This window comes from Diadema antillarum, unplaced genomic scaffold (genome assembly GCF_040938485.1).
Source record: "Diadema antillarum isolate AM-2024a unplaced genomic scaffold, OU_Dant_1.0 seq00000247_RagTag, whole genome shotgun sequence".
In the NCBI taxonomy this organism is placed as follows: Eukaryota; Metazoa; Echinodermata; class Echinoidea; order Diadematoida; family Diadematidae; genus Diadema; species Diadema antillarum.
Window position 1 is genome coordinate 709780 of NW_027271291.1, and position 15621 is coordinate 725400.

A 15621-nucleotide genomic window follows, 5' to 3' on the forward strand; every position below is an offset into this window, starting at 1 on the left:
AGAGGTAGACAGTCGGTAAAAGCGCCACACACCTCTCCACTCTTGCATCACTGTTACTCATATCTTATTTAAACATTCAAATTTAAACCCCAATCATGTATTATTTTAATGCACTTTCGCTCACATGGAATAAAACGAACGAAAGGAAAAACTGTCGAAAAAGAAAAAAGACAGAGATGAAGTAAAGAAACCAAGATGTAGTTTTAAAGTCTGACCACGGATCAAGCTTTCAACAGTCAGACAGCTTGAAGATTTCTTAGCATGCTTAGCTTGGCTTAGTATACATCCGATGCCTTGGTACAAAATTAGAATATGGGCTGAATGATACTAGGTAGCCTAATGGGGCGAGCTACGCACATTAGCCATCATTCGTTTCAGACCCATGTTGCTTTTGCCCTATGTCATCAATTTATCTTGTTTTGTAGAATACTTGAATATCTGCAGCGAAATTTACGACCGCTATATTATGTCGCGAACAAATAAAAGCCGAGCAATGGGTCGATGCACTCTCCCCTGCATTCATGAAAAAAAGCCATAGTTTTATTAATAATATCACTATACAGCGCGGCGCACCCAACCTACGTCAAGCCAGTGGAAGTATCGTGCTTGTAAATGTATTGGTTCGACGCACGTTGACGAAGGCCAATATCGTGACCCGATCAAGCGTGTACATAAACCCATTTTGCTGGGAAGCTACGAGCTTTTTGTTGAGCTGTTTTGACATTGTTTCTTTGTTCATGACCCGCCAAGTGTATAGACAACTGCGTCGACTGTGTCTGGATTTACAGTGCATGCAAAATTATATGCAGCTGTATCTGACTATTGCACTGTTTGTTCGAAAGACGAATATAGACACAGGGTTCTGAGCAGATTATTTATGTTTTTTTTTTTCATTCTGAGACTTGTGCCAAGATTATTTATGGTAATGATATCAATGTACATCTGTTTAGATTTATATTGACCACTCGTGATGACTCTCATTGGATGAAAACTCGTCTTCTTATAAGTATGCAGGTATAATGTTGTCTGTGTTATATGAAATCACTATTCTTTTCATTCCTACTATCATTTTCATTGCCAGGATTGAAATTTCATTACTTTTGCTAATGTCATATTTCTGCTATCATAGCCATCATTTTATAAGAAACTATGGTAGAAATAAATCACATGTGAATAATTTCCTACTCCTGCAGGAATAGACCCTTGCGATCCAAATCCGTGTCTTAACGGGGCCTCTTGCTACAGGCGAGGTGACCAACTAGGGCACTTCTGCGACTGTGCGGACGGCTACTCGGGTTCCTCTTGTGAGGTTACCCCTCCCCCTACAACCCCAGCCCCGCCTACCACTCCGACCCCGCCCACCACCCGTCCACCTACCACCACCAGTGGCCCTGCTCCATCCTCCACCAGAGCAGGTAATACACTTTTATGGCTCTGAAGTCACTCCAGATGATTATGTGATTTATCAGGGAGACAGGAAAGTTGTCATGCGATTCCCTATGTCGTTTGATTTAACCCGATGAGAACGAGTCCCGAGTATATACTCGGGCAAGTGTCTATGGGAAATGAGTGTTGTAGCAAAATCAGTCCATCCTCAATGGGTGAATTACTGTAAATCAGAATGGACTTTGTGTGTGTGTGTGGGGGGGGGGGGGCTGGAGATGCATCTACTGTACTTCCTTAAGGTCGGGCATGGCTTTTGGAACCCCTTTAAATTATTGATATCCGTTTCGAATAATGTAAGATTTCTTTTTTACTCTATGTGGCTACTTTGAAAAAAAAAAAAAAAAAGTGGCCAAAAGGTAGTTCATTGTCATAGCAAGTAAAGTATTTGTTACATGGGCTCTCCGTACGTAGCATTAACATTCATTGGCGTTTTCTGGTGTTAGGATTCTAGAAAACTGCTTGACCGTTACCCTGGGGCTTAGTAATGAATCACAGTTAAATTTTCATGTCTCTTTTGTTCATAGATTTGTGTCTTGCTAAGGAGTGCCAAAATGGAGGAACATGTGTTAATGGTGTCTGCCAGTGCATACCGGGATATGGCGGTCCAAGCTGTGAGCAAGGTATACCTATAGCTTTTCATCTTCTCCAGCTTTCCGTGATTTGTTGTTGTTGTTGTTGTTGTTCTTCTTCTTCTTCTGATTAAGTCTGCCTCCTTCAATAGACTGAAGATTCTTGCAGACTGGTGCTATTTACATTATAATACAATTTATTTACAGATATTTACAAGCACATAGACAATTTGACGAAAATACTAGCCACTGTGATCAACCGTTAGACGGTTTCGAAATGATCCCACAGATGGCGCTGAAACAATTTCTGACGACAGGGAATTCCAGTTCCTTACAGTTCTTGGGAAGAACGAATGGCGATGCGATTCAGTTCTCGAATATATACCTGATAGGAGTGTGGTTGCGAGGCTCTCGTTAACTGAGTAGCCTGTTTGATAATATAGTCCTGTGCTGAAAGAGGAGTAAGATTATTGTGTATTTTGTACATCATAATTAGCCTGTCATTTTCTCTGCGCTGTGTTCTTTGATACTGGCTAAGTCACAGTAAGACATCATTCTTAGCTATGTGTAATCAAAATGTTACTTTCCTTTCTACGGCTACTTTGTGGAAGTCTGTTATGTAGGTTTATTCATGGCATCCCTTACAAAACTGTTCAACACTTGTATATTTAAACTATTAATTCACTCGAGACCACAAGTATAAATTTAAAACATGCTACTATTAATTGCAGAATAGTCCATTAACTTCATCGAGAATTTGGAAGAAGTATTTTGAGAACCACGGCATTTCGAAGTCAATTGCAATTATTTGGAAGAATTGCAACTGATTGACAAATTTAATGAATTTGAATATATGGCAGTATCATCATTGTTTTTTAATACAATTTCTATCAGTTATGGTAGTAGGAGACATAATGTTTCATGGTCTTGCAGTGACTGGCAATTCTATCCTGACTCGTTAAAACAGTATTGACAGTCATGCTAGCTCATATGTTATAAGGTATGATATCACGCCGAACATTTTTGTTTTTCATTTATTATTAAGAAGGAATCTGCAGCTTGTTTTTTTTTTAACTTTCAAAGAGAAACTTTGTTTGTCAAAAAGACGTGGTAATACTATCTAAACCATGTATGACAGATGCATCTTTTTGTGATCAGATAGATGGCCATAGTGGTGTGATAATCCAACCGCTGGTCATTGCTTCTTTTCGCAGATTACAGACCCAAATTTGAAAATTGTCCTGAGGGAGAAACCATCACGTATGTCCTAGAGACTGACAGCAGCATCGCCGTGGTCGACCTCGAGATGATCACAGCGAGGAGTATCGGCGGAGAAGCTCTTCCCGTGTCCTTTGTGGTCGGGCCCGATTTGAATGCGGTCACGGAATTGCAGTTCTCCCCCGAGTTCGCGGCGGGCCAACCAGTCGTGGCCCAAGCTGTCGACGGGCTGAATGTGCGGAACTGTACTTTCACCGTCCGCCTGGAAGGTAAAGTATCTTACCATACCGTACTCTTCTCTGTTATGCAAGACAGTTTAGCAAACTATGTTGTTTTCTTTCCTCGAATATACAAATCATATTAACCATATAACAGGCGTCATGTGTCATCATCAGATGAAAAAGCGTTTTGTAAGGCTGTATTTTGTCACAGAGTATTGTAAAGGTAGAAAGTTATGATAGCTTTTGTCCGTTTCGTACTGCGTTGTAGTTTGTTTTGCTCGTGGTGCAGCATGCAATGAATATTGACCGATATCTGAACAGATTTGTTTCAGAAAAGTTGATTTCACTGGGGGTTTACGCTGTTGCCTTGCCTGCTGCTCTACATTGTCGGAACACTTTCTCATATTTATTTCTCAGCTTCACTGCAACAAGGATGACTTCCATTGTTTTGTTTTGTTTTTTCCCCTGTAGATCGCCAGTCACCAGAAATCACCTGCCCGCAGGATGTAGTAGAAATCACGTCCGGAACCAGCGCGCAAGTCACGTGGCCTGCAGCTGAAGCATCCGATTTCGCTGATCCCAATCCAACAATCACTTATTCAAGGAACAGTGGGTCTACGTTTACAGCGGACGGGACCAGCGTATCAGTCATCGCCCGGGCAACCGACTCCTCTGCAAACTACCAAGAGTGTGTCTTCAGTGTCACCGTGTATCAACGAGGTAATCATCGTAATTGGCTCTTTCTGTGTCGGTGATTCAAGTACGCACAAATTTCAAACACACAACTATTTACAGGAGATTAATGTGGCATGCAGACGGTCAACATATCAAGCGTATGAATGTGTGTCTATGACTGCTTACAACATTGTCATTGAAGTGACGTCAACTCTTCACCGGTTGGCCCTGGTTAATGAAGTTACAAAATGTATTTTCAAATCTGTTCAATTTTTTCTTTTCTCTCTGAAAACATAGTAGGGCACTTTTCAATTCATTTTTCTTTCTTAGAGGGGAATTTACCATAAATATGTATGTGGATACAGTGACGTTTTTAGGAAAGTCAGATAATCTGTTCAACAGTAATATTAAGTAAGATTAAGTAATGGTAAAGTTATGTGCGTCATTGCTGGATAAGAAAACTATATATACAGCAATTAATGATGTCACAGTAGGGCAACAGTGTAAAATATTATATAAAAGACATTTAACAAGTTTTTCATGTATTTAGCTGAATGAAAGAGCACCCTACTTAATTCTATCAAATGCGGGTGGGGAAAGTAATATTAGCTTTAACATATTTTGGTCACAAGTAATAATATATCCATATACATATTGTGACAATCACTTTCTCTTTCAGAATATGACTGCGATCCTCTTCCCACTGTGGAGAATGCCATGGTAACGTGTCGAATAAATGCGATGTCGACGAGAGAATGTCGTGTGTCGTGCGAGAGTGGTTACGTCAACGCCCTGGGCAGCGAGCTGGTCTACACCTGCGTGGCCGACAGCGCCGGTTCGTTCTGGGACCCGAAACCCTCGTCCGGCGTTTGTGCAAGTGAGTACAAAGGCTGATGCTATACAGTGATGCATTTTTTTCATTTTCCCGGTAGTTTAATGACAAATCCGAGGCCAGTCATCATGCTATCTTGTTTTAAAGTCGGAGCTCCCTTAAATAGAAAATTTAAATGAGAACTTACCTGTTTGAAATTTAAATTGTATTTTATGAGGAAGGCGAAGGAAGAGACTACGATGCATAAAGAGTAATAATAGGAGAGCCCGCACGCGCGTCCAGCAATATTAGTAGCTCCGAAAAATGTGAATACCAATACCAGCAGTCATCCTACTGCTATTGAGAACTACCTGAGATTATGAAGAAGGGTGGGAGAGGAGGGACTGTAGTCTCTTCCTTCGCCTTCCTCATAAAATACAATTTAAATTTCAAACAGGTAAGTTCTCATTTAAATTTTCTATTTTATTTCGGAAGTCTCGAAAGAGACTACGATGCATAAAGAGTAATAATAGGAGACTTTGAAGCTGGTAGTCACATTTTTTGGCCACACAGAACTGTGCCAATGACCATAATTACCACAAGGGGTACAATGTATGGCTTTACCTTTTACGATAATACTGCATGGCTGAAACCCCCATTCTCATTCCTGAGAGGTTTCGCGTAATATGTTTGAAATGTCTTCTCGTTACTCCAGCCTGCCTGTGCCAAAATCTCATGTACAGGCAGATCTTTCCTCTGGGCAGCAGACGCTGAGGCTGCTCTCGTGGAGTGTGCCGAGAACAAGCTGGTGTCAATCCCAGCTTCTGTCATAACTGTCTTAATCCATCGTGACAAAGTTTGGGTAGAAACCCTGTAATACGGTTTACAAAAACTTATTAACAGATACTTTTGGTCCTTCCTAATGATCTGAGTCCTTCTCAGATACTCTCGAAGGTATCGTACAATGCAAACTCGTCTGTCTGGAGGGTACGCTCTGAGGCTAACGACTTGGCCTGTATTACCAGGTCTGTGGTGCTTTAACAAGTCATCAATGACGAAATTGACAGAGTTGTCTTTGAATGTCATCTTGTCTATTCTCAAAGCATTCAATGTCTGCACCCGCTGTGCTGAGAGAAGCGCTAATAACATTGTCACTTTCAACGTTAGCTCTTTCAAACCCAATTCGCCTGCAGGTGATTTCCTCCTCAGATAGTTGAGGACAGTTCTAACGTCCCACACCTCCGTGTAGCGTGGTCTGGGGGGTCGTAAGTGAAAGACTCCCTTCACAAATCTAGTTATTAGAGGATGAGTGCTTATGGAAAACGAACTGTCTGTGAGTGTCAGAAAAGAAGCCAGTGCACTTCTAGCAGAGTTTATAGTACCGTAGCTGGCTCCCTTATGGAACAAGTCTGAAAGAAATTCTAGTGCCCATTCCGATGAGGTCTGGAGATAGTTAATGTTGTTGGCAGTGCAGAAAACTTTCCATTTGCTGATGAAGCTATGATATTGCTGTCGTGTAGATTTCCTCCAAGAAGCTACGATGACCTTGACGGTCCCTGCACTCAATCCCTGCGACCTGAAGGGTTGGCTGAAAGCCTGCAACAAAGCAAATCCAAATGTTTGTGTAAGGGGTGGGGCATAAAAGACACAGGTTGAACAAGAAGTTGTGCATGTCTACATAGGACAAGTGGTTTGTCAGTCAGCATGTGCTGAAGTGCTGGGAACCATGATTGTGTAGGCCAGTTTGGTACTACTAACAACCCTGTGGCTTTATCTGCCCTTATCTTTTGCAGACATTTAGGGATAAGGCAGAAGGGAGGGAAAGCATAGAACCATAATGGACCCCAATCCACCGTAAATGCATCTACATTCTCTGCCGAAGGATCAGGCTGCCAAGTGATATACCTGGGTAGCTGTGCAGTTAGTCTGGAAGCGAAAAGATCGATTTCAGGGAGGCCGAAATGTTCTACCACTTCAGTAAATTGGGCTTTGTTAAGCATCCACTCTGTTCGATCATTAAACTTCCTTGACATGAAGTCTGCTGTGGTATTGAGCCGTCCTGGCAAGTAGGCGGCTGTGATCCAAATCTGTCTTTCAATACACCATTCCCAAATATCATGTGCCAAATTGTTGCATTCCTGGGATCTGAAGCCCCCCATATTGTTGATATATGAGACTGCAGTTGTATTATCCATTCTAATGAGAACATGAACATTTCTCAGGTTAGAGCAAAAGGACTTCAATGCCAATCCTGCTGCAAGGGTTTCTAGATAATTTATCTCATTGTTAACAGCCTTTTCTCTTTCCACTTCATTCCATCGTCCCCCTATGTTTGTGCACATGTCTGTTGCTCCCCAACCAGACCCACTCGCATCAGTGCGCAATTCTATTGTATGCCTGGGTCTGTCGATAGGATTAGAGGTGTAGTGTATGTGATCAATCCACCACTTAAGTTCCTGTTTGGCTCTACTAGATAAGCTCATTTTCCTATCAAAATGACCTTTATTGGCCTTCAATGCCAAAATCTTCTCTTTTTCCAAGATTTTGTAGTAAAGGGGCCCATATTGGGCTGCAGGAAAGGTAGCAATCAGTTTCCCTATTACTCTAGCCACTTCTCGGATAGAGGATTCTGTGGCATGCAACAGACTTGTGCACTCAGCAGTGATATCTTCCTTCTTAGATTCAGGAAGAGTAACTGTCATGTTCACAGAGTTAAGGACAAATCCCAAAAAGGTGATTTCTTTAGTGGGTTTTAACACTGATTTAGTCTGATGGACAAGAAACCCCAAGTCTTCGAGGAGATCAGTCGTAGCATCGACTGCTCTTTGAGCGCTAGCCTCACTCTTCCCAATAATGATAGTATCATCAAGGTATCCCACTACCATGTGACCTGCTCTTCTCAGATGAGCAAAAACTGGTTTGAGAAGCTTTGTGAACAAACGCGGTGCTGTACTAAGCCCGTTTGGCAGTGCGCAATATTGCCAAAGTTTGCCCTGCCACACAAATCGCAGGTATTTCCTATCCTGCGGATCAACTGGTACTGAATAGTAAGCATCCTGAAGGTCGACTGAGGCTAGCAAGCAATCTGGTGTAATAAATTGCGTTGCTGTATGGATGGAATCCATTTTGAAATGCTGATAGACTAGGCTTTTGTTCAACTCTGAGAGGTCAAGAATGACCCGAAGGCTGCCATTCTTCTTAGGGCGGGTAAAAATGTTCGAGATGAACTCCCCCACTTCATGTGAACAAGGTTCAATAACATTCTTGGCTGCCAGTGAATCAATTTCAGCTTGGATATTGGCCAAATCTTCATTCTTTACTTTAAACTGAACCAAAGGATTAACCCTTTCAGGTGGAAAACATTCAGGCTTGAATTCAAGTTTATAGCCATTCACAGCTTGTAGCTAGTACTGTGGGATCTGAAGTTAACTTCTCCCAATTACATGCATGAAGCCTCAGTCGACCTCCAACTGGATGGTCATTTACACATGAAGTGGTAGGTCTAGATTCTATAGATCTAGTAAATTGAGGAGATCTAGAATACCGTTCTTCTAGATAAGGTAGAAATGCATCATGGTCAGTTACTGACATGTCAAATGAGCAATATGTTGAATCTATATCTCCTACCTCTTCAGAGGCGGGCTGTTGGGTTACTTGTTGTGGGGAGTCTTGCTTCTGGCCTGTGGATGAGCTCTGCTCTGTGGCCGTTGCTGTGGGGGAGGTCGCGACTTCCCCTGGTAGCGCTGGTCTAAAAAAGGACGATTTGCCGTTCCATGCACGAAGCGTGAGGCTGCAGCGCTACGCGAGCCCGTCCAGCCCGCATCGCGAGCCTGCCGGCGAGCTCCGCTGTTGAAGGGCCGTCTGTACGGATGGAAAGAGCCGCTCGGACGGGAAGTATGTTTCTGCTGGGTCCTCATGACCCCAGCAGAGGTCTTATGTTGTTCTTTTAGATCTTTCATCTGTCTTGTGAGATCATCACCAAACAACAGCTGCGTGACTGGTGTAGAAGGCTTACAGAGATGCACGTATTCCGAGTTGATGTCCGGCTTAATCAGCTCCTTCCGCACGCAATTCAGTTCAAAGTGCGCATTACTCAATAGAGCAAGTGCGTCTTGCTGAGACTCGGAGATAATAATCTCGCGCGTCGAGAGAGCGAAGAAGAGCCCCAATACCGCGAGTCAGACATTTCTGCACTCTCTGTAGTTTCAAATCACGATTACGCGTGACGGACTGCAAGTGTTCCCAAATGGGAGCGTTCACTTTAGGTGTATCGAGTTGGGGGCAGTTGCTCGGTGGGGGGGGGGGGTATTTTTCAACCGTTTCCTCGATGGCTTTATCTTCTAGTTTGTTGCCAATAAAGTAGTTCACCGATTTTGCGATTTCTTCGTCAACTGCCTCCCCAATCCCGAGGGGGATAGCATACTTGGCTGCCAACTGTGGTAGCTGTGCAGCAGGGGGAACCTCTTCCACCCCTTCGTCAAAATCGAACGGTCCATCACGCTCTGCGTCTTCAGACGTAGACGTATCAAAATCGTCCCCAACAAAATGGCGGACGTTAGTAGGCAAGCGGGAAAAATCCTCCGCTGTAGATTTCGATGTAGACGTGCCTGTATGTACCACAGCAGCACGGCTAGTGGTTTTATCATGCGATTGGGGAAGGTGTTTCACCACTTCGGCGAGGAGATTTTCAAGTTTGTCTAGACGAGAACTAACGTCCCCGGAGGTAGACGCCCGATCCTCGGAAGGGGCTTTTGATACCGTATGAGGAGCTTTTTTTGGGAATTTTCTTCATCGTCTTCTTCCCTGAATCTTGAGCCTTTCCAATGCTCACATTCTTCTGTACGTGCGCCGTACCGGCATCGCCGGAGGGAGGCGCTGGTGGTGGTAACTCTGACTTCGTGGCACAGACCTCCTGTCCACGTGTAGCACGTAAAGTGAAGGATGGATCGTGCTGCTCTTTCGAGCTCATATTTATCGAACCACCGTGACGTTTAGGCTCGAAAGATGCGTGAAAACACTTCTCAGTAGGTTCCGGATGACCGGCGAAGCAAAATTTTCTCGCGAGAAGGAAAATTCCGGCGATGAATTTATGGAAAAAATTCAAACCGCGGAGCTATGCAGGAGAACCTCCTGTCGGCTGGAACGAACGCGAACGTATTGCTGGACGCGCGTGCGGGCTCTCCTATTATTACTCTTTATGCATCGTAGTCTCTTTCGAGACTTCCGAAATAAAATACCCTATAGTCAAGTCGTTTTGCGTATGCTTTGATACTGCCTTAACTTTCGACTCGTCACAACTTTTGATAAATAAAACTATGTATAAAAAAAAAAAAAAAATCTGAACTGCGTTCACTTTCTGCTAGAGGAATTTTGGCACTCAAAAAAGCATGTGAATTAAATGATTTACTGAATTATTTGTCATTCGCTGTGAGAAATAGACGAATTTTCAAAAACAAAGAACTATAAAAGATGTTCGCAACTTCTCGTTGTTAACGTACAATATTGTCTTTATCCAAACTCGACCGGAACTGAAAATCGAGAAACTTTTATGACCATTTCTTACTTGTTATGAGTGGCACTGGGCTTTTTAACAATTTACTCGGGTTCACAATTTTATCATCGCCCAGAACGCATGACTGTGTTAATTACGTGGTTGTATGATCCAACGTGAGTGTGGTAAATGCAATCTTTTCTGGCAAACTTGCATTATGTCGTAGGTGCCGAAGTTGGAACAGGTCTATCTAAGACGGCCACCATCTCATTTTCGCTGCCAACGGCAACGTGTCCCAGCGAGAACCAATCACTGCAAGCAACTATCAGCAGCAATGTGACCGACACCCTCGCGGCAAACGATCTCTGTACCAGTGGAACAGTAACGGCGTGTGACAACGTGAGCTCCCAGTGCTTTGAGAACAGCATTCAGCGTAGAAGGAGCGTCATGGTCGACGCCATCTTGTCTCGAAGGAGGCGAAACTCACCGGCTCTAACCGTCGACATCGGTATATCTTCGTCGACAACGAGCCAGTCGGACGTCGGCCAGGTCGAGAGCGACATCGATTCCATAGCGAGCGGGATTATGGACGTCGCAGACAACGGTGAGTTCCAGCTGACCGTCGACGGCCAAGTAGTGACCAATAACCCAGCAAATACCCAGGTGGACAGCGAATTCCGGTGGTCTTGTGGGAGCGGTCAGGTGACTTCCGGTTCTGGATGTGGTAAGTTTGTTGCTACGTGATTTTACAATGCCGATGCAGCTGATGGTTATGTGTAATTCAACTTTGTTTCCTTTTTTTCCAGCTCAATGCATCGCTCACAAATGCAACTTCAACTTCAGGCAGTGAAAGACTCTGAACATAATTTGAAAAAGAAGAAATTTAGTTTCGTTATCCAATTGTTTGAACTACAATCATTGTCCGAGAAGCGATATTATATGCAATACTACTATAAAGTTCGGACTCTGAAGTTTTGCTACCAGGGCTTTCTGAAAGGCGTTGATAAACATCATACTCCTTTCTATTCAGTGACATGATTCGCAAGTTTGAAAAATGACCTGAAATGTACAATAGGAGATTCAGGCTTCTACCATCTCCCCAACTGATGAAAGTTTTATGCATCATATTTGAAATGTAGTTTAATCAGGTGCAAGGTTTATTAACGCACAAGTTTGGAAGCAGTACGTAACTGTAAGAGTTACTTCACTCTATAATGAATAGGATAGTAGCCCTTGCTTGATTATCCACTTGACAATGCTTCTTTTCTGGTTCACTTAGCCCCTTTCTTGGACAAAATCCTTTCATGTGTATCTCTTTTTCAAGGTGAAGTCATGTCATAAACAACTAACTGAACCCAAATCCATTCTGAGTCTTTGACGATTTCGGAGTACAGTGAATAAGTATACCTTCGGTAAAAGTCAAACAGTGTTAAGGATTCATGACACATGGAATCATGAAAATAATACATCTTGGTATGTTCCAACTCTTCCCTTTACAGTGTCCTGCCCTCGAGGAACGTACTATGATGACAGTGATAACGTGTGTGTCTACTGTCGCCGGGGAAACTATCAGGACCAAACCAGGCAGACATCGTGCTCGGAATGTCCTAGCGGCAACACGGACTCCACTGGCTCGACCTCCATGTCTGATTGTAAGTCTCCATCTGATTTACTCCTTTGATGCTTGTGGAATGCTCTCAATTGTCGAAAAGTGAAAACATTGCTTTAATGATATCATTTTAATCAAAACCTTGGTGACGTTGATGAATTAATGTTTGAACGATTGGCCCAAGCGTGTTAACAGTTTTTTTTTTTGTCCCACTCTTTGATATACTGCCTTTCTCGAGTCTCTGTACATTTTAGTAGAATTGAAGATTGTCGTCTATGAATCGAGGATAGTGTATTTCGATCGTCCTGGCCAATCACAGCTGCCAATGAAGAATTCCAAGATCCTTTCCTTTAACAGTATCTTTTATTTGTACTGTATTCGTCAATCACAGCGATGAACTCCTGTTATGGCTGTGGAAAAAAGACCACTCATTTTCCATGTCCTATCTTTCGTTTTCTCACCGTATTGGTATAGGTATTGATGAAGGCATCAAGCTAACACAGACTCACTGGATCCTCATCTATATCGGCTGCGGTGTGGCTGGAGCGTTCATTGTGCTTATGTTCATCGTACTCCTCTGCTGCTGTTGTCGCCAAGCTGAAGACACCCCGAAGAAATCTAAGGGAAAAGACGTCGTGGACAATCTCACCTACCTCAACCGGGCGTTCGAGGACGACGGGATAAGCGGGGAGATGCAATACAGCGGGACGCTGGGTAGGGACGGGACCTTACAGACGAACGGGCACGCCACTAACGGTCACATACCCAACAGCAACGGGGACGCGCGGCTGATAGAGATCCCCAGCGACCCGGAGTATTTGTACGCAGAAGTGCCGGTGACGTCCTTCAGCAATAAGCGCAAGAGCGATTATGAGAAGATTCCGAGGAGAGCAAACGGACAGATCAACAGTATATCAGCCAGGGTGGCCATGGAGAAGGCCTCGGAACCACCTTCGGCCGCGGCTGCTGCTCCTCTTCCGCCTCCTCCGCCGCCATCGACCGCCAGACCCCAGTCCTCCCCTGCCGACCCAGGCTCCTTCCCGCCGCCACCACCTCTCCAGATGAACGGTCACCAGTTTAATAGCGTCAACGACTCCGCGCCGATCGGTGCGCCTCCTCCTCCCCCACCCCCTCCGCCTGTTGCCCCACAACCTCCCATGCCTCCATCCCTGAACAATTCCAGAAGTGCTTCCCCCTCCGGCAGTACGAGTAGCGGACGAAGAACTACGTTTCAGCTGTGATTCGGTGTTTGGCGAAAAAGTATTATCATAGGCCAGTGGACTCGATAAAAGAGCAGAAAATGGATGGATCACTGAGATGCTCTAATCCAGGCACCGTTAATGTGTTTTTCGTGAATCATTTTGTTCACCATGTACGAGACACTAAAGATTGTTAAACCGTTTACAATCTACTAGTATACAATCATTTTATAGGGCATGTACCTGAAAGTATTTTTATATCACCAGGTACTTGTGTGAGATGAGTACTTCACATGTCAGTTGCGCCAAAAGAAAAGAACAATCAAAATGAGAGAGTGAGAGAAAACAAAATCACATGCAGCTACTCTGCGCTGTCCATTCAGGACGCGGTATTTTTTACTTTGGTAAATAGACCTGTGCTATTAAGATCCACAGGTATCTGATCTTCCGTATGAACATCACTGTACTTCAACGCTGTGAATTATCACGGTGAACGTTATAGATAACCCAGTGGTTTTAGTGTCTCTGTCGTTTCGACGATCTCCATTTTAAGTGATGTTTGCCCCGCGCTGGCAAATATTCGCATTAATTTCTTCTGTACCCTCCCGCCTCATTATCAAAGACAACAAACCAGAAACACGTTCTGAAAGTTTTATTAGTACCCTACAAGCTCAGCTTGTTGCTAAGGGTGCCAATTTTCATGAAGCCATTGGCCTATAAAAACATTTTACTTTTAGCAATACATTATCATGTATACAACTCCCCTGGGAACATTAACACCCATTTTCCCCTTTGCACTAACAAAAGTTTATACTATGTTTTATGTACTCACCACAGTTTTGCGACTGGATATGCTTATACCATTTTGCTTTGCACCTTTGTTGAGAGAAAGTGTGTGTGTGTGTGTGTGTGTGTGTGTTGTGAGTTGTTAGTGTTTATTGTTTATACCGCAGTAGCGATACACAACACATTAGATTGTCTATTTTCCTTGTAACTGAATGGTCAATGGTTTTGAATATTCATTTTTTATTCTGTGTATATCAGTACTTGAAACTTATACGTATGTCATTGCAAACTTTTCACTTTTTATATAGAAAGTTTCGTAAGTTTTCTTCTTTGCTGAGACGATCTGTGTTTTTTTCCTCGTGCTGTACCATTCGTCTTTCACTGTTTGTGTTGTGTCCACAGCTCCCAGATGCACAAAAGCATCTTTGCAGCGCTTACACATCATGTAATTTTTGTGATAATAATCGCAGTTGATGTTGCCATGATTTTGTGTTTAACGTTGGGAACGTTAGATTTATGATTATTGTGTGAATACGTTTAGTTTCATGAATTGATTTTTGACAGTGACAGTATCTGGCATTTCGCTTTGTTGGAATTAAAAAGGAATCGCAGCGTGCTATGCAACTAAATATATGATTAGCGTTAATTTGGATTACTAGCATGCCGTGTAAAAAGCGCGGATGTTTTGTGACAAGCTGGTCTTGCGCGTGTCCGTCGCTGCGGGCGCTGCATCTGATATTCGAAAGTGTAATTTGGAAGGAAGGCTTCTTAAACTGCTCTAAATGTTACATTTCACTCGCCGAGTAGAGTGTCTAATACTCACTGATTTGCTTACGTTATGACAAAGAGAGAGATAGGAAAAAACAGAGTGTACATCCATATGGAAATCACGTTGTAACCGTAAAGGAAGTGAAGCGAGAAAATGCTTCTAATTGCAATTTGATTTTGTTATACAAATGTACGTTATTGTATGAACTACATGCTACTGTACACTAAGAAGTGGTTGCTTGTTACTAATCGTCACAATGGTACTTATTGTCGAGTTATCGTTTCTATTGTAGCTGCGAAAGCTTGAACAATTTTGTATGTGAAATGTTGTGTTTTTATTCGTTTTACTCCTGCTTGTACATGTCATTTGTTTAAAACTTCCATCTAAAAAATGGAAGCAATTCACATTGTACTACTAGTCCTTGCAACCAGTATGTGTATATATAGGAACTACACCCGAACGTCTTTTTACGTTGATTGATTCCGCGAATTTGCGCAATGTAAAGAAAATTTAAAGGACACAATGAAACATTTATATTCTTAAAATGTCTTTCAAGAAAGTTTCCTTTTCTTGTCAACACGGAATATTCCTTAAATCTGAAGAAATTTCACATACTATTAATGGTAAATATTCTACAGACTTATCTTTTTTATACCTTTCTTTTGGAAATATTTGGTATTCAGCCTTTTGTATGTATTCACAATTTTTTTTTCATGAATGGGCAATTGTGATGCCCATATTTTTTATTTGACTTTTTCTTTGCTACGATAATGAGACAACAAATAATACTCTATCATCGATTCGTCAAGATATTTATCAATGAAATA

At 42.7% G+C, this 15621-nt stretch overlaps 1 protein-coding gene across 1 annotated transcript in view; it reads left to right on the forward strand.

Moving 5' to 3' along the window:
• LOC139729588 (uncharacterized) overlaps nucleotides 1–13281 on the forward strand; it is a 29542-nt gene extending 16261 nt beyond the window's left edge. Inside the window, exons 10-17 of the mRNA XM_071640511.1 lie at nucleotides 1194–1415; nucleotides 1971–2066; nucleotides 3230–3502; nucleotides 3926–4174; nucleotides 4809–5006; nucleotides 10658–11155; nucleotides 11931–12083; nucleotides 12515–13281. Of these exons, the coding sequence (XP_071496612.1) occupies nucleotides 1194–1415; nucleotides 1971–2066; nucleotides 3230–3502; nucleotides 3926–4174; nucleotides 4809–5006; nucleotides 10658–11155; nucleotides 11931–12083; nucleotides 12515–13281 (2456 nt within the window). The remainder of the gene's footprint in view (nucleotides 1–1193; nucleotides 1416–1970; nucleotides 2067–3229; nucleotides 3503–3925; nucleotides 4175–4808; nucleotides 5007–10657; nucleotides 11156–11930; nucleotides 12084–12514) is intronic.
• Nucleotides 13282–15621: the final 2340 nt, after the last annotated feature.